The sequence below is a fragment of the Heteronotia binoei genome, chromosome 3, assembly GCF_032191835.1.
Source record: "Heteronotia binoei isolate CCM8104 ecotype False Entrance Well chromosome 3, APGP_CSIRO_Hbin_v1, whole genome shotgun sequence".
Classification (NCBI taxonomy): Eukaryota; Metazoa; Chordata; class Lepidosauria; order Squamata; family Gekkonidae; genus Heteronotia; species Heteronotia binoei.
This window is the reverse complement of record NC_083225.1, coordinates 45,407,056-45,430,643: the sequence shown is the minus strand read 5'-3', so window position 1 is coordinate 45,430,643 and position 23,588 is coordinate 45,407,056. Positions and strand designations below refer to the sequence as shown.

At 41.8% G+C, this 23,588-nt stretch overlaps 1 protein-coding gene across 2 annotated transcripts in view; it reads left to right on the top strand.

Moving 5' to 3' along the window:
- The window catches only part of EFNB2 (ephrin B2), a 73,438-nt gene that overhangs the window by 26,268 nt on the left and 23,582 nt on the right, over positions 1 to 23,588 (top strand). For both annotated transcript variants that reach the window (XM_060233691.1, XM_060233690.1), the window contains exon 2: positions 6,801 to 7,084. In XM_060233691.1, coding sequence (XP_060089674.1) covers positions 6,801 to 7,084 — 284 coding nt within the window. The remainder of the gene's footprint in view (positions 1 to 6,800; positions 7,085 to 23,588) is intronic.

Genomic DNA, 23,588 nt, shown 5'->3' with positions numbered 1-23,588 from the left:
ACGTTAGCGACGCAAAAGCCGCGGTTCTTCCTGGTTATGTGGAGCAGTTGGTGGGAAATCCGCGCAGACGCTGCGCAGTGAAGAGGGACGTCGCTCCGCGGTAAGCTCTGTGGGAAAACGCCCTTTCTCTCTCCCTCTTGAGCACTGCCATAACTCTTCCCAAGTCAGAGACAAACTATAATTTACCATTAGATATGAACTGAGAAACTGGCTTGAGCTTACTCTGCAAACCAGGATTCCAAACTGAGAACAAACCAGTACTCCAGGCAAAGCAAAATTGCCAGTTTGGATTTAACAGCAGGCAGTGGTTGGCTAGGAGCCTGCAAATCATTATCTTGAAAAACATCTTGAAGGAGGAATAGTGCAAATCTGACAGTATCCTAAATTTGTTCACATAGCAGCAAAGGATGGTTTGGCATTATGCTCTGAACCAAACCTTTAAAAATCTTGATATCCAAATCTTACCCCTATAAGCTTCAACCTTATAGATGAGCATGTAGTTACTTAATTCAGAAGACACCAAAGAAGACTCCCTAAAAGCTGATGTGATACTTCAGAATTGCAGTTTGGGCAAACATAGTCTGAATGTCAGACTTGCACAAGTGAAACAGCCTTTTATGGAGTCAGGCCCTTGGTCTATCAAGGTCAGTACTGTCTCTTCTGACTGGCAGCAGCTCTCGGAGGTATCTGGTTAGGGTTGCCTCTATTAAGGGCACAGCATTTCTTCTCCAGGGTGTTGGTGGCCCTACTTTTCAGGTCTTTTTTGTGATGAGGGGACATCAGTACAGTTCAGAGCGGCAAACTCTAGAGAACTGGGTTTGATTCCTTACTTCACATGACCTTGAGTCTGCTGGTGGCCTTGAGTCAGTCACAGTTCTCACAGAACTCTCTCAGCCCCACCTGCCTTACAAGGTGATTTTTGTGAGGAGAGGAAGGGAAGGTGATTATAAACCAGTTTGAGACTCTTTAGAGCAGAGAAAAGTGGGGTATAAAAACCACCTCTTCTTCTTCTTTGCTGCAGGGGGAGGGGATAGAGTTGCCAAAGCCCCATCATCCTAAGCCCTGTAATTGGGCAGGGGCTTGATGATGTGGGTGGCAGAGCTTGGAGATGTCCCATAAAACAGTTGTACTGATAGTTGCACTCCTTTGTACCACTAAGTCTTTATCGCATGGCATATGTATATGTAGCCACACTTTTGTTTTTGAAGAAATGTGCTACTTACCAGACTAAATAAAAATAACATTGAAATTAACTATGTACTAAATATAGACTGCTAAGTATAGAATGTCATTGAGCCATTAGTACCAATTGCTGTCTCCCGTCTTCAATCTGCACATACCTCAAGGAGGCATGAATCTTAGAAGAAACCATATATCTGCAGTATGGTACACTCTCAAATATTCAAGGGAAAATCACATTATGAGTCCTTTGTTGATTTAATTCGTGTACCTACATTCTTTTTTCAAGACTGGCATAGGACTGGGGATGTAGGATTCAAAATCATGCTGGGAAAGTGCTAGGCGGGGAGAGATGGCAATTAACCAATGATTTGATCACTTAAAAGGGAAATTCCTAAACTACACTTGCTTGCAAATCACTTCCTGCAACCTAGGAAATTAACCCCCCAAACTAGTAGACATAAGTAGTTACTGTGTGGTACGCTTCTGCAGCCTCAGCATTCAGAGAAAGGATCATTCTTGGCTCAAATACATTTAGAGCTTCCCAAATACCGTGCTGTTTGTTAGTCAGAAGCTTACAACTTGGGTTATTGTGCCCTTTTAGCCTTCTGCGGTGAAGAATTTCTCTTTTTCTATGAGAGAGGTTCTGTAGTTCTGACCTGCCTGGGCAGTGTGGTGTAGTGGTTAGAAAGTCAGACTAGGCTTTGGCTAGGCTCTGTTGTGGAAATTTGTGGGTGACCTTGGGCCAGACATTCAGTCTTTGCCCCACCTGCCTCACAGGGTTGTTGTGAGGATAATATGGAAAAAAGGAGAACACTGTAAGCTACTTTGGGTCCTTATTGGAGTGAAAGGTGGCATATAAATGAAGTAAATAAATAAATTTGTCCCTTCTGTCCTTCAGTCCTAATAGAATGGGTTGTTTTGTTTTGTTTTTTGGGGGGGGGGAGGAAGGACAAGGACAAGAGATTGATAGTTGCTCCCACCCCCCACCCTCACCCCCACCCCCATTTGTGAGACAAACGTCCTTGTGTAAACAGGCAGCAGAACCTAAAAAGACTATAAATCTTGATTTTTATGCCCAATATTCTCTTGTGTGACTACAGATGTAAAAAAAGAAACTATTGTCTAGTGCAGCAATCAGAACCTCAGACTTTAGCCCAGTGGTTTGTGGGGGGGTGGAGAGGGGTTGAGATGAGAAACTCTAGGGTAGACAACTTGATGGGGAGGCAGTTATAAATACTTGATGAAGACTTTTCCTGGTTCTTGTCCTGGCCGAGTTTGAAGAATTTCTGCAGGTCCCTCACTACTGATACCAGTTCACAAAAGTGAAACTGAATGTTCTCCCATTCTCACTCAAGCTGGAAGCCTGTTAAAGGGGAAATACACAATAGAAACAAACAAAAAAGTAACAAAGAGACGAAAAGGGCAGAGGAACATCAGTGTAGTCAGGAAGGTCTTAACTGACCCAACTCCTGTATTGTGCTGCTTTCCCATCCCGCAGGCAATCCAGAATAACAACAACAACCTTTCTTTTTCCTTATACCTCTGTAACAAAAAGGCTAGATTTTTTTTTAAAGCTGAAACTGAGAATTGAGCAGTGGAAATGACAAATTTGGGGAGAAGGTTACCTCCAAATTGTGCAGATACAGGCCTTGTTTGTTCATGATATCTAAATGCAGCTTTTCAATCAAGGATTACCAAACTTATTAGGACTGATCTCATGTTTCGATTGTCTTTGGACTAAGCTGTCACTACTTGATGATTTGAGGTACCACATAAACATTTTTAGGTAAGTTGTGATCTAGCACAGTCTGATCTTCAGGACTTTGTTCAACTCACCTACCAGATCCTTCCCCTCGGTACAGGCTGGGGTAGTTGGTGAGGGCTTCTTTAAGCAAAGGCCTAGAGCTTTGTTGCAAAGCTTTTATGTTTGATTTAGCTCACCACAAATCTGAATGAGCTTTAGGCTTCTCTGTCTGACAGAGAGAATGAGGATGTTTGAATTTTCAAGCTAGCTGTTGGATAGGGCTGTTCATTAGGAAACCATTGTTTCAGTCTACAGAGACATTTTCTGTTAAAGAAGAACTTTGAAGCAGTATGGATGGTGAGAAAGATTTAAAATGTGGGAAGGGAAGCTTTCAGCTGTAGGTATTAGGTGGGCTATTGTATTAGTAGTTCTAAAGAGTGCCTTCCAGTTATTAATTGGAACACATGCATGTTAGGAAGGGGGATGATTAGCTGAAAATACAGCAGCCTTTGTTACTTACAAGTGCACAAGTCTTCATTCTGTGGTTGAATCGATATTACAAGCAATTATTGTCATTTAAAAACATTTATTTTGTTAAAGGCATAGCATTAAAATAAGGTCAGGTGCTTGATTGATGAATGGCCAACTGTAAGTAATCAGAAATATTTCAGGGGTCTCTTTGATACCAGACAGTAACAAAATGAGTATATGCGTAATGGCACTCTGGGCTTCCTGGGGTCAATTGAAGGCTTTAATTTGCAGTGACTTGCAGCTGAACAAATGGGGTTTGTTTTTGAAATTAAAAAGTAGGGGATGTGATACGGCTTCTAGAGATCCTCCAGTTTTTTGCACTAATGCCAGTGGAATTATCGGCAGACAAACTGAGGTGATATGGAAAGTCTCATAAGTTCCTGCCCAGGAATTAAGATCATGGGGAGGCGCCCTCTTGATTGTCTCACCAGTTAAAGGTACTCATTTTTGTGGGGACACAAAACCTTTCCCATGGCAGCTCCACAATAATAGATATGCCCCGGGCCCCCTTATCTTCAGGACTCAGTTGAAGACAGTTTTATTTAGGATTGCATTTGACTGTTTTAGCTTTTGTCATCGGGCAGTTTTAAGACGATTACTTTTATAGGTTTTATAACGGTTGTTTTTGTGTTTTTTGTCATGTTTTATTATTAGCGTAAGCTGCTCTGAGTTCTGCAAGGGAGAAAGGCGGCTAATAAATGTTTTTAGTTAACTAATTAGCTAATGCAGTGTGGTTGGCCCAACACATTCTGAACCACCCGATTTATATTCCTGTTGGTTTTCCTATGTATGGAATGTTGATTTTGATTCTAATATTAGAATATCATGACATTACCATTCCTTCTAGACTGTAGATAGTTGCACATTTCTCTGGGTTAGATTTTCTTGCTGGGAAAAGCCATGAAGATTCTTCGTGTGTGTGTGTGTGTGTGTGTGTGTGTAACCTAGCAGATCTGTCCTAATCCCCACCAGAGATCTCTTTTTTCATTTGGCCATTGATAGGCCAAGTGTTTCACCAGACACCAAGGAAAAGTCTACATGTTCTGGGTAACATAGAATATCCCTGTGTTAAATAAAGACAGGGTCTTCCTCTCTTTTATGCATGCCTTTTTTTAAGAGGATAAGAGAATAACTTGAAGGCTTGCCACAGGGTAGTGTGCAGAAGGAGCACTTGGGAAATGTAGCTGCTGCTGGTTCCTAGTTCATCCTTATGGCAGGTACAGAAAGGCCATACCAATAGCTAGAGCCTCTAGGTGGTTGGAGTTGCACTCAAACAGGCAGCTATTGGGTAGCAGTACTTATGACATACCCATACATCCAATCTCATGGATGGTAGGGGTGTGCAAAAAAACCCACAGCACTAAAATTTGGATTTAGAGGTATTCTGGGGCAAAGATATTCAGATTCAGTGCCCAAATCTGATTTGGGAGATATTTGGCTATTGCTGAATATACGGTTCCATTATACCCCATGAGCCATTGAAGTCAATGGCAGAAAGGACCCTCTTCCGCAGAGAACCCCCAAGTGTCAGAAAGTTTGAACCAGGTGGTCCAATTCTAGGGGCACCCAAAGAGGATGCCTCCACCCCATCATTGTTTCTTATGATGGAAAAAACTAACTCTGTCCATTTCTGGGGGGGTCTCCAGACTCTGTTCTTTTGTGAGGTTGCCCTCTGGATCCCCCTCTGTAATGTTTCCCTGGCACTGAGGAACTCCTTCAGACAGACAGCCATCACTACTGGATCCCCTGGCTTTGCTGTCTTCTACATAGATCCTTGGGGTTTCAGGATGCTAGGTTTTAACTGGAGGTGTCTCTGGAGAGTTTGGGGGTACTCTACCAAGCTGAATAAGTTCCCCCTGAGCATACCCTCCAACTCCCTGAAGGGGGGGCTTCATTTCCCCCACCACCTACCTTGGTACATTTTACACTGTGGATCCCTGGGTTTTGGGGGAGTGGGCTCATGGTAGAGGCAGAGGTTGCCTGATATCCCCTGAGGGGCTTTCCTGAACTGAGAAAGTCCCCCCAGTTTGACCCCAGGGTCACAGGAGGACCATGGATCTTTCATGCCTCCTTTCTCCACTTTCCCCTTCTCTCTGCTCTGGATTTTGGGATCCATCCGGTGGCTTGATGGGCTCCCCCAATCCCCCCAACTTTCTGCTGTGGGTTCTGACCAGGCCCAATCCAGCAGCCCCCCCCCCCCCCACTCAAGCCATTTTTGACTTTTTCCTACCTTTTTGCATCTCTGGCATCCCCTGTAGCTGTGGTGCCCCCTCTTTGGGTGCCTTCTGCTCCAGGGGTTTCCCCTACCCAGTCCCCTTGGCTGTGGTTTTGCAGCCCCCCATCCCTGAGATATCGCAGGGGGCGGGGAAGCTCCGTGTTGTTGATGGAACTGCTGGCCCTTTAACTTCCGGAGTGACCTTTGCAAGTTGCCAACTTGCTGAGCTGACTGGCATAGCACCAGCCTTGCAAAAGTGCATATGTATTTGCAATTTGCAAATGCATGGCTGTGATTGGCTGTTGGGGACCTCTCTCCACCTTTCCCTCCCACCGGGGAAGTGAAGGAAGAGGCAGGAAAAGCCCAGAAATGGTGGGAAAGGAGGTAAATGCACTAAACCCTCTTTCTTATTCATGCGGCGGTATTCAGGGCCTGAATAACATCAGGAATTCTGATTTGGCTGTATTCGATGCCCAATGCAGCTGAATCAGCTTGTATTCAGGGTTCTATTCCGTTTGGTCAAACAGAATGCACACCCTGGGAAAACCTTTTTAAAAGTCCTTTCTAAAATGGGTTCTTATATCACATATGGGCATCTGCGCTTTTAAAAATGAAAATAAAAAGATGGCACAGGCAACGCTATCCTTCAGTGAAATCCCCACGTCAAATAACATTTCCATGTATTTGTGCCTTCCATCCTTTAAAAATTTTTTAAATAGATGTGTGAAAATATTCAAGAGCTAAATTTTATTACAATATGTGAATGCCAGCCTTCTTTCAAATAGCTCCTCACAACAGATCTGTATATTAGGACAAAAGGCATTGACTGGACTGAGATCACTTGTGAGATCATGATAAGAACGGGTTTGACTTGGATCTCCTTGTTCTTAGTCCAGTGTTCTAACCAGTACACTGTGCTGATCCTAAAGTCAATAGTATGATTCCTTGGCTGACAGGTGCTGTGATACCACAGGGAAAAGCCTTACTATTAGGAGGAAGAGTTTTTGCACACTCGTAATTTGTTTTGGCTGCTGCATTTTGTTCATTTCTCCCTTATCCTATAAGTTACATATTTGTTATTTTTTAAAAATCAGATGTCTTACTGTTGTTCTCTCCTTATTCTTTTAGATTCCTTCCTGGACAAGGACTGGTACTGTATCCAAAGATAGGAGACAAACTGGATATTATATGCCCAAAGGTGGACTCTAAAACTGTTGGCCAGTATGAATATTATAAGGTCTACATGGTTGAGAAAGACCAAGCAGATAGCTGCATTGTTAAAAAGGACAACACACCGCTACTTAACTGTGCCAAGCCTGATCAAGATGTTAAGTTTACTATCAAGTTTCAAGAATTCAGCCCTAACCTCTGGGGCTTGGAATTTCAGAAAAACAAAGATTATTACATCATATGTAAGTGAACAATGGTGTTTGTTTCCTCTCTTTCACTTTTCTTGCTATTTCTTAATTTATTCATTGTATTCAATCAAGTAAGAAGCTTAAGGGATTTGTATTGTTCTCTTTTTAAGGTATTTTCATGGCTGCTTATTATTAACCATCTCCCTACTGTTTTGGATCCTGTCTTCTTCTTTTTTTGCCATTGTTCTTTCTGGGTTTTAATAGAACTGATGAGGGCTGAGTAATTATGATATTGATGCTGGTAATGCAATTTATGGAAAGCATTGGTATCCTAATCTGTTTCCAGACAGTGTTTCGAAGGAGGGGGAAAGCATGTTAAATGATAAGAATTGGCATCAGTTTATTCCATAAATTAAGTCAAATAAACTGTCAGTTAACTTAAACTCTCTGGTCTAAAGTGTGTTGCCCCCTACACACATTTAACACGCATTCAGGTATGTTTGTAGCATTATGCTGTTGCCCTTCTAAGGGGCATACCAATCAGTGCTGATTAAGTTATAATCCTTTATACTGAAGTTACTTTACACATATATAAAGTCATTTTTATATTAAAGTTAAGCAAATATAGCAAAAGGGACAAAACAGCTTGAAATAAAAGTTTAAAACAAATAATTAAAATAACTTGGTAACATTAATTCACCAGTTGTTTTTCTGTTTATTTATAAAGTGCTTACATACTGCTTTTCTGTTCATGAAAAGGAGGTTATAATTTTTCCTGCTGGGGTTTAAAGGACAAGACCGTTCCTTGATAAAGAACTGGGTGTGTTTCGTTAATAAAACTGCAGAGATAGGGAGCCCAAGACTGACTTGGTAGTGAAGTCTGCTGATTTCATTAAGAGTTGTATTTTTATTTGTATGTGATTGCAGGAAAATGTGTATGGGCTGTAAAAGTGTTGTTTTGCTCACCATTCATGGTACTTTGTTCACAGCAGACATGATGGGAAGTTAAAGTAAAGATCTGTGAACTTTTCAGCTTCCTTGGTATGTAATGTTAGTGAAGCCTTGCAACATTTAAAATAACTTAGAAAATCAGAAAATGTAATATGATTAAAGTAACAAAACTAAACAGGTCTCACATTCAAACTTACATTGATTCTAATTATTTCTAGTAAATTCATTTGTAAATAAATTAAGAACTACTTGAGTCATTTCACCATAACTAAAACATGCAGTCAGAAAGTTGATGAAATAAAATATGAAATGTGAAAAAAAATGCCACTTGTAGATTTGTAAGATTATATTTAAAGTATTTCATTTTGGTGTCAGTGCTGAAGGGTTTACTTCTCTGGTCTGTGACTTTCCAGTGGAAATTTACCAGTGAATTTTGTTTTTACTTGAGTGAAAACTGCCATGTTGAAACTAGAGACGGTTGCTGGTAGGCCGTGATGAAAAAGTGTAACATAAAAATGTCTGTCTGTGCTCAAATAGCAGGTTCTGAAGATGAAATATTTCAGTTATCTAATGCCATGGGGATTAATTCTCTACAGTAGACCAACTGTGACATAAATGGCACCATTTTAATTATGACTTGAGAGTTATGGACAAAAATGGAACTTCATGGTAGACTGTCAGCTTTATCGTATCTGTGTCAGTAATCCCTCTGAGTAAATCCATAAGTAGGACTCATTTTCTTCATTTTTGTATAATTATTTCATTATGGCAATAAGGTATAATAGATGTTACATTTCCGGGAGGATTATGGCATTCTTTAGGGGTTATAGAATTCACTATCCCTTCAGCTTGGTGCCTTGGAAATGCCACTAGACCTATTATAATACCTCAGGAAAAATGCTGCTTTGAGATGCTTTGAAAGAAGGCTAGCCTTTATAGGCTGGTGGTGCCTACAGATACAGTAAGGTCTGATTTCAGATTACCTGGGAGTATATAATCCTCAGGTAAAACCAATGACGCTTCTGCTTTCTTTAAGCAGACAAACAAAAAAGACATCAGTATGCCAAGTCAAGCACCCTCTTCTCATATTCCCCATCTTTAGTTGCCCAAGTGACTGTGTAACTCTATTACTCACTCCAGTATATTATATATAATATATAATTGATTATTGTGGTTATGAATCATAATCATTGTTGAAACAAAGGGACGTATAATGTGGGGTGCAGCTGGTGTTACTGCTCTGTCCCAAAAGAAGGGCCTGAAAGTACAGACGGTTGTTATTGATGGAATACAATGTCTGCTTTTAGACAGCCAAACAAATCATGATTTGGTTCACTGGAGAATAAGCCTCTAAAGTTTTTGCTCATACTTTCCCTTTTTCCCTTGTGCATGGCTTATAAATTGAAATCTTCTAGATGACTGGGGAATGCAATGGCAAATCACCCCGTAAAAAGTCTGCCGTGAAAACCTTGTGAAAGCAATGTCACCCCAGAGTCGGAAATGACTGGTGCTTGGACAGGGGAGATTACCTTTACCTTTTTTACCTTGTAGCAAGCCACAAGTTTGTTCAATGTTCCCAATTCAGCATAGTTTGTATGTCTTGTTTCCTGTTTATAATCCATAATGCTAAACCATGGTGTCACTACAACAAACTATGGTTTGTAACCAACCAAGAAGTCTTCAGTTTATGAACTATGCATGACCATAAGGATTGTGAGGGTTGTTAAATCACCAAAAAACTGTGAGCTAGTGATTCACACCCAAACTAGTATAAATCTGTCATTGGTAGGTGTGGTTGTGTGACAGAACATCTACTTTGCATGCAGAAGGACACAGGTTCAATCCCTGGCATCCTCATTTTAAAGTGTCAGGTAGCAGGTGATGTTAAAGAGTTCTGGAGAGGATCTGTCAGAGTGGACTGATTCAATATAAGACAATTTCATGTATATCGCTACTATTTTATACATACGTATTACCAGAACTGTAAAAAGTCTGCCGTGAAAATGTTGTGAAAGCAATGTCACCCCAGAGTCGAAAACGACGGGTGCTTGCACAGGGGACTACCTTTACCTTTATTACCAGAATAATAATCAGGAGCACAACCCCAAAAAGTCAGTAGTTTGCTTGTCCAAATGAAGCCAGTAATTTATTTTGACAGTTTTTGCGGTAACTTTTTGATGCAGATATCTTTACATCCTGCACTTGCAGATGCAGAACACATAAACCGAGTACAGTGAAACTAGGAGCTTCTGGGGGAAATGTGGTTGGTGCTTTGTCATGTTCTTTCCTTGGATTAGGATCATCAGGAAGACAGAAGGAAGGGTGATGTATCATGGGGTGTGGACCAGTAAAAAAATAAGGAACCAGATGCCTGTTGCCACCTTCTGCAAATCAACTGAGTGGGATCTAGATTATTTGGATGTTTGCAAAACTGCTCTTTCTCCTTTGTCCCTTCGCCAAGCTGCTGCTGCAGTTTGGCAGCTCTGTTTTGCTAACTGTCCATTTCCCAGTTAGAAAGCAGTTAAGCTTATTTCTCAACTGCTCTGGGCTAAAGCTCTGGAGGCAGAACTAGGAGGATCATAGCCAGAAACAGAGTGCAGTCAAGGGACATCTGCAAAACTAGGCCATTTTTTAAAATCAATCCAGAACTATAGGTGTGGTTTAGGATATGTTGGCAAATTAATGATTACTTTCATGAAAGCTCTTTCTCTTAGTATGTTTGTTGTTCCCCCATGAAGGAGGAGTGGGAAGCGGGAACACAGAAGAACTGGTCTCAGCTGATCAGGACCCAAGAGAGGAAAACAGAAGCAATTTTTTCCCAACTTCCTGATTTTTTAAACCAATTAAAGTTCTGAAAACTGGGGGAGATTTAACTCACAGCTCAGGTATCATGTGATGGTAGGACTTCACAGTTGTTCCCTTTTTATTGAAATTAATGGACCATTTCCTGTTTTTGAAGCTCAGACTCCGGCTTTCTGATAAAGGAGAGAACAGACAAATCTTGTTGAGATTAATTTAATCTAAAATATGTGCTTAAGTTACCCAGCATGTCATGCATAAGTCGAGAGGCTAAATGATGCCACTTGGTATAAAAATTACAGAGAGACCAAAGAAGATAATCAAGAAAAATGTTCAAAGATGAAATTAGAGACATTTTTCTAAATGATTAATTCAGTTTCAGGCGTTTGCATTCAGCATAGCATGGCAGGGATTATGACTGTCTAACCCAGATCTGTGGGGAAATCTTGCTGATATTTTGTGGTTCAACAGAAGCCTGAGGGGGAATTCACAAGGTTACTTAATACAAATTACATACTCTTTACCACTCATTTATTCACACAGTCAGGAGTGAAATTGCTAAATGAATTGACTTCCATTCTTCCAATGAGTAATTGAAGTGATGATCTTAGTGTGATGGCTGTGTGCACATTTGCAGGATAGATATTATTGAATTTAAAAAGGTGAATTTGTGATAGTACAAAGTCCATTGTAAATACAAATGTAAAAAATAGGACTCTCCCTCTATCTGCTGTGTTTATCAAGATGTTGCCTTGCCATACATTTGGTGACTGTCTCCCAGGTTGAGTCTTCCAGTTCAGATTCCCAAATAATCCATAGTTTAAAACTACAGATCTGCCATCCAGACTCCAGGCTTTTTATAGAATCATAGAGTTGAAAAGGACCTCCATGTTCATCTAGTCCAACCCCCTGCACAATGCAGGAAACTCACAAATACCTCCCCCTAAATTCACAGGATCTTCATTGCTGTCAGATGACCATCTAGCCTCTGTTTAAAAACATCCAAGGAAGGAGAGCCCACCACCTCCCGAGGAAGCCTGTTCCACTGAGGAATCGCTTTAATGGTCAGGAAGTTCTTCCTAATGTTGAGCTGGAAACTCTTTTATTTTAATTTCATCCCATTGGTTCTGGTCCTACCTTCTGGGGCCACAGAAAACAATTCCACACCATCCTCTATATGACAGCCCTTCAAGCACTTGAAGATGGTGATCATATCACCTCTCAGCTGCCTCCTCTCCAGGCTAAACATCCCCAGCTCCTTCAACCTTTTTTCATAGGACTTAGTCTCCAGACCCCTCACCATCTTCGTCGCCCTCCTCTGGACCCGTTCCAGCTTGTTTATATCCTTCTTAAAATGTAGTGCCCAAAACTGAACACAGTACTCCAGGTGAGGTCTTACCAGAGCAGAGTAAAGCGATACCATCACTTCACGTGATCTGGACACTATACTTCTGTTGATACAGCCCAAAATTGCATTTGCCTTTTCAGCCACCGCTTCACGCTGTTGACTCATGTTCAGCGTATGATCCACTAAGACCCCTAGATCCTTTTCGCACATACTACTGCTAAGACAAGTCTCCCCCATCCTATAATCATGCATTGGATTTTTCCTACCTAAATGCAGAACTTTACATTTATCCCTGTTAAAATTCATTTTATTGGTTCAAGCCCAGTTTTCTAGCCTGTCAGTGTCATCCTGTTTCCATCTTCTACTGTATTTGCAACCCCTCACAATTTAGTATTGTCGGCAAATTTAATAAGCATTCCCTCTATTCCTTCATCCAAATCATTTATAAAGATGTTGAACAAAATAGGTCCCAGGACAGATCCTTGAGACAGATCCTTATGTCTTTCATGTTGATTTTGCTGTCATTTCTATATCGATGGAGTTTCTAGGTCCCTCTTGGCATCCAGTGGGGGATGGAGGGCTTACCTGGAGAAAGAGAGTGGCTTGGGCCTCATCACCAGCATTGCACAGGAAGTGACATAATCACACTGGTGATGCTCTGGTATTTGGGCAAAAACTCTATGGTAAAACTGGCTTCCACCATAGAGTTTTTGTTGAAATACCAGAACATCTCCTGAATGTTGCTAGTGAATGAAGTCACTTTCTGTGCAAAGCTGGCAATGAGGCCTGATCCTTTCTCTTTCTCCAAGTAAGTCCCTCTGCTGGCCAGCTGATCAGCAACTGGGGGGGTGGGGCGTGGCAGCAAAGGACCTTTGCCTCCTCTGGGGGATCTGGCAGCCCTGTATAACTGTCCAGTTGTGGTTTAAATCTTGCCTGCAGAAGAGTCCATTGTAGGCTGAAAGGGGTTATTTTATGTTGGTTTTGCAGATGCTGCTGCTATAGTGCTCCACTGATATTTCCTTGGTAAGGAAACACCACATAGTATTGTAGCAGCTGCCAGTTCACAACTGAGGATGTGTTGGGTATGCAGTGGTACGAGCAGAGGACACTTAGGCTGGGTACAGATGGGCAGCTCCATGCAACTGGGAGGCAAATTGTGCCACCTCAACATGGACCAGACAAATCCCGTTCACACACTCCTGCATGAGGTATCTGTATATCACACGGGGGGGCACTTCAAACGGTTGTCGTGTGCCATCCTGTAGTGCAGTTTGGGTTTCTTTTTTCCTTTACATTTTAGTGGCCAAGCACTTATGCGCTCATGTGCTCTGTGGCAGTGATTTTTTTTAAAAAAAGAATACTGGTGAGCGGCTAGGGTGGATTGGCAGTTTCACACCACTAATCTGCATTGCTTGCATGCTCCAGTGGTCAGACCCCAAAAGATTTTGCTATCACTTCCCTACTGGTAGCTATTTGATCTGTCTCAGAGATGTTGGAGGACAGGGTGAGTGCAGGAGCGGAATGGGTGGCAGCTGTGCCTGTCTGACCTTGACTTCTTAATCTGCCTGGGGGAAGTGCCTATGTCAGCTCAAATTGGCTGTCTGAATCCAGCCTCAGATGCATTTTCCATTAAACGTCTCGCTTGCAGGCTGTTGGTATTTGTGCTTGGTAAGCATGCAAATAATAAACTGTATGGCTGAAGTGTGTGTCTGGGGTGGTGTTGGTAGAGAGATATCTTACGTGACCCCCTGTACCAGTAGTAAATGTAGCCCTTTGAAATGGAAGATTAGAATGATTTAAGGCCAGCATTTCTCTCTGCATAGACTTGATGCAACCACATTAGTGGTTCATGCACTTACTCTGCTAGCGTTCATCAATTGTTCAAAAGATATATCCTCTACACACATTAGGGGAAACTGAATTGTGTTCACTGGCCCCACCACCAGACATCAGCAAATGTCTTCAGGGAGCCAAATGAGTAAAATTCCTGTGGTCAGCATCCCTGATAACAGGTACACTTGTATTCATGAAAGTCTCTCTAAATATGTGCATCTGTGTGTGCAGATATTTGGGGATGGAGAGGGAGGTGCAATTCTCCTTCTCTATATGCACAACAAAGCAAAGTGCTTGTGGGATTATTGCTCACTGTTGTGGTCATGTTGCACCTGGTGAATAGGACTGGCACAAAAGCTAGTAATGAGTATTTTACGGAAGCCCTCCCATAATCACAGTGGGCATAATACCGTCAGTGTTCTCTGTAAGAACACAGCAGATGGTTTACAAAAGTCAGCATAGTTATGCTGATGAAACAATCATGTTGGCTTCCATTGCAGTTGTAAACCCAGTCCAAGCTGCTTGTTATCAATGCTATCCTAAGCAGAGTTGTGGTATTCTAAGTCTGTTGACTTTGTGGGCCTGTAACTCTGCTTAGGATAGTACCATTACATGCAGGGTTGTCAAATTCATTTGTTATGACATAAATGAGACCTTGTTGGGCCAGGCTGGGCCATGTGTGTACCTATTTAAGATTAGGTAGCAGAGATATAAACTTTATAAAGGACACAGACAAACACAATTAAAGATTTTTTAAAAAACAAAACTTAAAACATGCTTAAAACATTAGCACTCGTTGGTCTTAAAGGTGCTTTCGTTATGTTTTTCCCAGAGGATCCAGGGTACCGGGCAAAGGAAGCTCTGGCTCTTTCCCTCCCTACCCAGGGGACCAGGAGGGGGAGAAGCCTCAACCAATGGAGAAAATAGAGGTTTTGCTCTGTATCTCCGGTGCAATTGAGCAAGCCTTGCAAAGCAAGGTGCGATGCAGAAGGAAGTAAGAGAGGGAGAAGGAAGCAGACAAGAGCCAGTTGCTCAGGGGCCTGATTCGCCCCTGGGCTGCATATTTGACACCCCTGTTTTAATGTGCAAACCATCTGATTAAATCCAGCAATGCCTCCCCCACAATGTCCCTTTATGTTAAGGTCAGCCAGCAAAGTCCTGCTTCAAATTTCAATTTCTTTGAAGCCTAGGGCTGCCAACCCCTCGATCCGTGTGCCACCATTTTGATGATGTCACTTCTGGGTGATGTCATTTCGGTGCGCAGCACTCACACGGCTGTCCTCTGCTGGGGGATGAAGAGGACTTGGCAACCCTATTGAAGCTTGATTGGCCTTCATAAGATGCAGGGACTTTTCAGTCACTGTCATAGATCTTTGGAATGTCCATTCCTTCGGCTTGTTTATTGAGAATGCTCAAGACTTACCTTTTGCACTGCCTTTGTGAGAACTCTTTGGTATCCATTGATCTGTCTGCAGTGGTCTTCAGGATTGATATGAAGTGATATTTAGAAACAGCAGATACCCACGAGTGACTCGCACAAATGTGTTTGCTTATGGTATATGGATTGGATCCAGTACTGATCAATATCTAACTCTTTTACAGCCCTCATTCAACATGGCTTTTGTCTGTGCAGGTCCTATGACCCCTAACATAACCTTTTTGTTGATCAGAGTGGGTCCTTCCCTTGGTGACCAGAGGGAATACTGGTTGGATCTAACCCATTATCTGGCATATAGAACTAGTGCAACAGTACTAAGAACAAGTGTAACATTTACATTTCTTTGGGCAAGATGAATGTAAATTACCTCTTTGGAACATCGCACCAGAAGCACAAAAACAGATTCACAAGCTACTTCATTGTAACATCTGGAGCCACTGTCTGCTTAAGATAATCATTGGCTTTGATGCAAGCAAAATGGGATGTATAGTTTTCCTTTACTTCCTGCCAACTTTTTTTTTTTGTGTGACCTACTTGTGTAATTGGCTTCTGGATAAAATTAAACAACAGAAGAAAATATTATAAACTATACAGAATTTGCAGCAATACTCTCTCTCTCTCTGTCTTTCTCTTTGAAAGAATAAATCTACAGCTGTTGATTTAAGAACAATTCCTGGGAAGTAACTTCCAGTGGTCTCAGGGGAACCTGTTTCTTGACCAAGCAATGGATGATCAAATCAAGCTGAACATGGATAAATTTGTGTCTTCTGTATAAGTCAACTTTTTAATGGTTGACAGATGAAAGGTTTTACCCTGCTTAAAAATTGCTCGACAAATAGAAATCAGTCATAAACTCTAGTGGTTGATGGTTCATTTCCTGAAGATTCAAGCATGGATGTTTTCTAATATTATCTTATCCAGTAGAAAATTGTTTTGCAAAACCAGATTTTCCACAGTTTTCTGTGGTTTGAGCTAGCGATTATTACTTCTATTGACATGCCCTGTGCATGAGCATCTCAAGAAACCACAGACTGGAACAGGGTAAGGTTGCCAGCTCTGGATTGAGAAATACCTGGATAGGGGGTGGGGGTGGAGCCTGTGGAGGGTTGAGTTTGGGGAAGGGCGGGACTTTAATTGGGTATAGTAACATAGAATTCACCTTCCAAAGGTTCCATTTTCTCCAGGTGAACTCATCTGTCACTTGGAGATCAGGCGTAGTCCTAGAATATCTTCTGCCGCCACCTGGAAGCTGGTAACCCTACTACAGGGCCAAGTTTCATCTGGGTGGGCTCCTGTCAGAAACAGATGCCAAACAGACATCCAAAAATTTTTTTGATCAGTTTTTGATTGCTCAGAGGAGCTAGATTAAAGTTGAATAGCATCTTAGAGTAGGGTTACCAGATGTCCTCTTTTTAGGGGACATCCTCTTTTTTGTGTGTCCCTCCTCTTTTGGGCTCTTTTAAAAAAATTGATGAAAGTGTCCTCTTTTGGGGTTGGAAAATTAGGAATATTCCTATGTAGTAGCAATTGTCACAGCTTAAATAGTAGGAGTATTTAAAATGAGATTTGTCATAATGATCACTTGTTTGTAGTAGTTGGTCAGGAAATATGTCCTCCTCTTTGCTTTTCAAGTTATTGTAACCCTATCCTAGAGACCAACAATATTTTCAGGGTAAAATGAGTACCCAGTGTAGATGACTAGGGAAGGCAATGGCAAACCACCCTGTAAAAAAAGTGATACAACGTCATCCTAGGGATGGAAACAACTTCTGCCTGCACAGGAGGACTGCCTTTACCTTTTTAAGATTTCAAGAGTCAAAGCTGCCTTCATTAGATGAAGAGAGCTTTGATTCTTTAAATCTTATACCCCAAAAGTCTTGTTGGTGTCTAAGGTACTACTGGTCTTGAATCTGTCTCTTCTTCTGCAGACTAATATAGATACCTTCTGAAACGCTCTTTGGTTTCTGTGTTCATGTTCAGAGTGTGTTGAGGGAGTACACAGTTATTGGAAAAGGTATGCTTTGTACCCCACAGGAAGCTGTGTGTGCACAATGTTTTGATATAAATTATTCTTTTTGAAATGTGTCTGAGATGAAAAGTTTCAGCAGTTTTTTCTTCCAGTGAGAAGTCTCATGCTTTGTCCCCAGTTGTGAAATAATTATTTTGTGTTTTTGTGTCATCGATAGAGTAGGCTTCAAACTTAGCAAAAGACAGCCATTCTTTTGCTTTACTTACTGTACAGGACTAAAACGAATTCTATCAGTAAAAGTATTCATGTGCATATTTGTAAAATGACAAACTACCACCTCTTTCCCTATCTAAGCCAGCCAGCCAGCAGTCCCTCCACTACCAAGGGACTTTGTTTAATTTCGATAATGAGCCTTTTAAAAAAAACATACGTTTTTTAAGTGACGGGCACAAGCCATGTTATTAGTCAAAATCTGAACCAAGTTTTGCCTGGTTCATTGCCCGAACAAATTTCTGAGCTTTTGGAAGTGACTTGGAGCAGCTCAGACAAAAGTAACTGCCATGTTTAGAGGCAGTAAACCTCTGAATCCCAGTGCTATGAGGCAACATCAGGGGAAGGCTTCAGCCTCTATGCCCTATTGTTGTCTCTCCAGAGGAACTGGTTGATCACTGTGTGAGACAGGATGCTGGAAAAAATGGACCATTGGTCTGATCTAGCAGAGCTCTTCTTACCAGTTCATGAGTTTGGGGGTGGAGATTGCTCTTCTAAAAGAACACTTAACCAGTTAAAAAGTTCAAGTCACGTAAAAGTTGTGTTATGACATAAAAAGTGACAAATGTACCCTTTTCTCACAAAGACTGGTGTAAAAATGATGCTGGGGGTGACATTTTCCAGCTTTGGAAACATGAACAGGGACCCTCAAAGCTTGACAGGCAATGCTACCTGCCAATAACAGTTCCATTCCCAATGTATCTAAGTGTTGGATGAGTGCACATTCTCTTTGTTGGTTGAATAGGGTGGTTTGGGGTAGAGAAGGTATACTAGCACGTGAACGGACTTTGCTGCTGGGCATGAGGGGGTTGCTTAGCTAGCCTACTCAGTCAAGGGCTATGAGGCTTAGGTTTGCCCTGGATTCCTCTGTGTCACAATTCTTTTTTTTTTTTTTTTGTTCAAAGGGTGGGGAAATTGGGATTGAATTCCTCTTTCACAGAACAAGCATTTTGGTTTAGTGGGGGTTTGCTGCTGTCTGCTTTCTTGGGAGTTTCCCTTCCCTTTTCATTTTGTCCCCCCCACCCACCCACATTTTGAATTGCAGTAGAGGGATTGATCTTTTGGATAGGGGGGGCTTAAACTCAGTTCTTTGCCACTTTATCCCCTCCCCACACACTGGGCTGCTTTTTGTTTTGGGATGATCTATGTTTGTCTTTAGTGCCTGTTGACTTTGCTATTCTCCATTTGAAATCCCTCTACTTGCTTACTTTTTCTTGGGGTCTAATCTGTGTTTGTCAGCCTGCTTCCCTGCATCCAGCCTGCCTTGGGGAACTTAATCCAGAGTTACTGGGGTGCCTTCCCTGTACTGCCAGTTCTCAGTTTCAAGCTGCTTCTGTTTGGAGGTTGATCTCTGTGTGTAGAGGTGCTGAGGTGCCTCCCCTTTATTGCCAGATCTCCATTTCAGCTCCCCCCCTCAAAAAAAATCTTGTTCTATTTGGGTAGTGATCTGTGTGTCCAGAGGTACTGGGGTGACTTCCCTTGACTGCCAGCTCTCCATTTCAGCCCCCTCCCTTAAACTGCTTGTCTTTGGGGTGGCATCTGTTTGTACAGAGACTTCCTTGGGGTCACCTTCCCTGCCAGCTGTTTGTTTCAAAAGCTCCAATAGTGACCTGTTTGTCGTTGGAGTGGCATCTGTGTGTCCAGAGACTTACTAGGGCAGAGGTGGCCAAACTATGACTCAGGAGTCCCATGTGGCTCTTTCATACACATTGTATGCCTCTCAAATCCCCCACTGCCCTGTCAGCCAGCATGGAGAAGCCATTTGTCTCTTTAAAACAGTTCTGCAAGCAACACAGCTGGTGGCTTGGAGAATGCATTTGAAGTTACTTTCCTTCCACCTCTCCTTCCCCCAATCTATCTTTCTTTCTTTCTTTCTTTCTTTCTTTCTTTCTTTCTTTCTTTCTTTCTTTCTTTCTTTCTTTCTTTCTTTCTTTCTTTCTTTCTTTCTTTCTTTCTTTCTTTCTTTCTTTCTTCCTTCCTTCCTTTCCCCAATCTTCCTTCCTTCCTTCCTTCCTTCCTTCCTTCCTTCCTTCCTTCCTTCCTTCCTTCCTTCCTTCCTTCCTTCCTTCCTTCCTTCCTTCCTTCCTTCCTTCCTTCCTTCCTTCCTTTGTCTTCTGACTCTCCAAATCTGATTTTCATGTCTTGCAGCTCTCAAACATCTGATGTTTAGTCTATGTGGCTCTTACATTAAGCAGTTTGGGACATGCCTCAGTTCCCAAACTGAAGCAGAATTTCCCAGTTTGTGCCCATCTCTAACATTTAGGGCTGTAACTTGTAGTTCTTAAAGTGGGCAAAGTCCTGTCACAAAAGCAACCTTGATAGACACGCTTTAGCATCCACCTCTCCCCTTCCTCCCCCACAAAACCTACATGAAATTATCTCCAGCTCTTCATTTAGTGTGAGATGATATGTGGAGGTCAGTCTTGGAGGGACTTCTGCTTAATTCAGCTCTTGTCAAATTACATTGAATCCTACAAAAAAATTACCAGAAAGGAGGAGGGGGAAAAAAATCAAGGACTGTAAAACTTTGGGTTCCTTTTGGAGTGTATGGCTTGTGCTGCTAATGGAATTTGTGTGGCCCTTGTTCTATTTTGTACAAGGTGTGTGAGTTTGCTTGCTAATGTGGGTATAGATTGTCTTTGTTCATCTACCATGCCATTGCCTAGGCGGTGCCAGTAGTTTATCTCATTTATAATGAGATGGAAAGGTACAACAGCAGGAAATCTATAAGTACCACTTCTTTATTCCCAGGTGTGGCAAATGAAAGAACAAGATGGCTCTAATAGTTAATAGGATGGGAGCTACTGAGTGAAAAGGAATCCTCCGTCCCCAGATGTGTACTAAATTTGAAAGAAGACTGGGAAATTAGGAGTGATTGCTTGGGGGGGGGGAATTATTTAGGAATTTGCTCAGATTGAAACTGTTTAATATTTTATAATACCTAGTTGAATGTTTCTGGCTTTTTCTTATTTATAGTATCCTCCCCCTCAGAAAAAAAATTGGCATGGTAAGTGATTTAACAATACCAGGGACAGAATAATGGCACAAAGGAGAAAGCAATTTCTCTGCTTAAGGAGCTTTTATGTATTCATTATGCAGATTAGCATTAAATGAACTAAAATGCTTTAAACATAATAAATAACTTAAGCCACTGTGTTACAAAAGGCTTACACATAGAGGTTTTAATTTTATGTATATAAAGCATCTTTGTGACTTAAGTAGGACTACTCCCTTGTGTAAAGTTAACTACTGGTGTAAAACTCTGCAAAATGAGTGCCCTAAGGCCCTTTTCCCTTTGCTGCGGGATTTGAAGAACTCTCATTAAATCAAAGGGAGTCATTTGCATCCCGCTGAAGAGGAGCTCCATTAAAGAAGAGCCAGTATAAATTTAAATGAGTAGCACAGAGCATTTTTGGAAACATGCTTCATTTTTCTTATGTATATGGGAGGCAAAGTAGGTATTTTAATTGTACAGGTGGGACAATATGATATTAGCATGTAAATCAGAACTATAACAAACCTCTACAGCTTGTAATTTTATTTATAATTTCCTTCTTGATCTGTTCTGTTGAGTTCATCTTGCAGAGTTAAGAAAGCCAAAAGCAGGGTCTTAAAAGCTTCTGCCACAAACAGCAAAATTCATAAACATTATTTTCTCAATTTTAAGCTTAGATTCTTTCTGAACAGATACTGATGTAAGACCTGGGGACATATTGTGTGTATAATATCTCTAGTGTGATACAAATGGCTGAAAATTCGGGAAGCTTTTTCGATTTATGTTGTTATGATGTAGGGCGTTTTCGCACTGACCTTAATCGGCAGCGACGCCCCTCTTCACCGCGCAGGATCTGCGTGGATTTCGCACCAATTGCCGCGGAGCACCCGGAAGAGCCGCAAAGTCCCGCGGCTTTTGCGGCGCAAATGGAAACTGGAAACCACCCCATAAAAAGTCTGCTATGAAAACGTTGTGAAAACAACGTCACGCCAGAGTTGAAAAGGACTGGTGCTTGCACAGGGGACTACCTTTACCTTTTTACTATTCATATTTAGAAAATTGATGTACTGAAAGTCTCAGTATATTCCTTTTGTTAGTAAAACAAGCTCAATTAAATAATAGTACATGGATTTCAGTTATTCTGGCCACACTAGAGGGGACAGAAATTTGAGATGTTGACTGTTGGGAAAGAATCTTGCTCATTGGTACCCCTAAATATTCCTTAATTTGAAGTTTGAAATTCTCCACAATTTAATATGAGTTCCACTGGATTGCTGCCTTGTCGTGGTGAGAGGGCTTGCGTGGTTCATTGGGGCTGTGGGCTATGCCATGCAGGGCCACCCAAGATGGACAGGCCACAGCTCAGAACCCAGACTAAATGTGATCCACTGGAGAAGGAAATGGCAAACCACTCCTGTATCCTTGCCAAGAAAGCCCCATGAACACAAACAAAAGGCTAAAAGATATGGCGCTGGAAGATGAGCCCCTCAGGTCAGAAAGTGCCCAATATGCTACTGGGGAAGAGCGTTCAAGTAACCACAGGAAAGAGTAAAGCGTCTGGGCCAAAGCCGAAAGGACGCTCAGCTGTGGATGTGTCTGATGGTGAAAGAACAGTCCGATGCTGCAAAGAACAATACTGCATCGGAACATGGAATGTAAGATCTATGAATCAAGGTAAGCTAGATGTGGTCAAACAAGAGATGGCAAGACTGAACATCGACATCTTGGGAATCAGTGAACTAAAATGGACGGAAATGGGTGAATTTAACTCAGAGGACCACTACATCTATTATTGTGGCCAAGAGTCCCGCAGAAGAAATGGTGTGGCCTTTATAGTTAACAAGAGAGTGAGTAAGGCAGAAATGGGATACAATCTCAAAAATGACAGAATGATCTTGGTCCGAATCCAAGGCAAACCATTCAATATCGCAGTAATCCAAGTCTATGCCCCAACCACTGATGCAGAAGAGGCTGAAGTGGACCAATTCTGTGAAGATCTACAACACCTTCTAGAATTAACACCAAAAAAAGATGTCCTCCTCATCATAGGGAACTGGAATGCCAAAGTAGGAAGTCAAAAGGTGACCGGAACAACTGACAAGTTTGGCCTTGGAGAACAAAACGAAGCTGGGCAAAGGCTAATAGAGTTTTGTCAAGAGAACAAGCTGGTCATAGCAAACACCCTCTTCCAACAACCTAAAAGGTGACTCTACATGTGGACATCACCTGATGGGCAACACAGAAATCAGATTGATTATATACTCTGCACTCAAAGATGGAGGAGCTCCTTACAGTCAGCAAAAACAAGACCTGGAGCTGACTGCGGCTCAGATCATGAGCTACTCATCGCAAAATTCAGGCTTAAACTGAAGAAAACTGAGGAAGCCATTAGGCCATTCAGGTTTGACCTTGATCACATCCCTTATGAATATACAGTGGAGGTGAAGAATAGGTTTAAGGAACTAGAGTTGATAGACAGAGTGCCTGAAGAACTATGGATGGAAGTTCATGACATTGTACAGAAGGCAGCAATCAGCACCATCCCAAAGAAAAAGAAATGCAAGAAAGCAAAGTGGCTGTCTGATGAGGCTTTACAAATAGCTGAGGAAAGAAGGAAAGTGAAAGGCAAAGGTGAAAAGGAAGGATTCACCCAACTGAATTCAGATTTCCAGAGAACAGCAAGGAGAGATAAGGAGGCCTTCCTGAAGGAACAATGCAAAGCAATAGAGGGAAATAATAGAATGGGAAGGACAAGAGATCTCTTCAAGAAAATTGGCGAAATCAAGGGAACTTTTCGTGCAAAGATGGCCATGATAAAGGACAAAAATGGTAGGGACCTAACAGAAACAGAAGAGATCAGGAAGAGGTGGCAAGAATACACAGAAGAATTATACAAGAAGAATCCCAATGTCCCAGACAACCATGACAGTGAAATCGATGACCTTGAGCCAGACA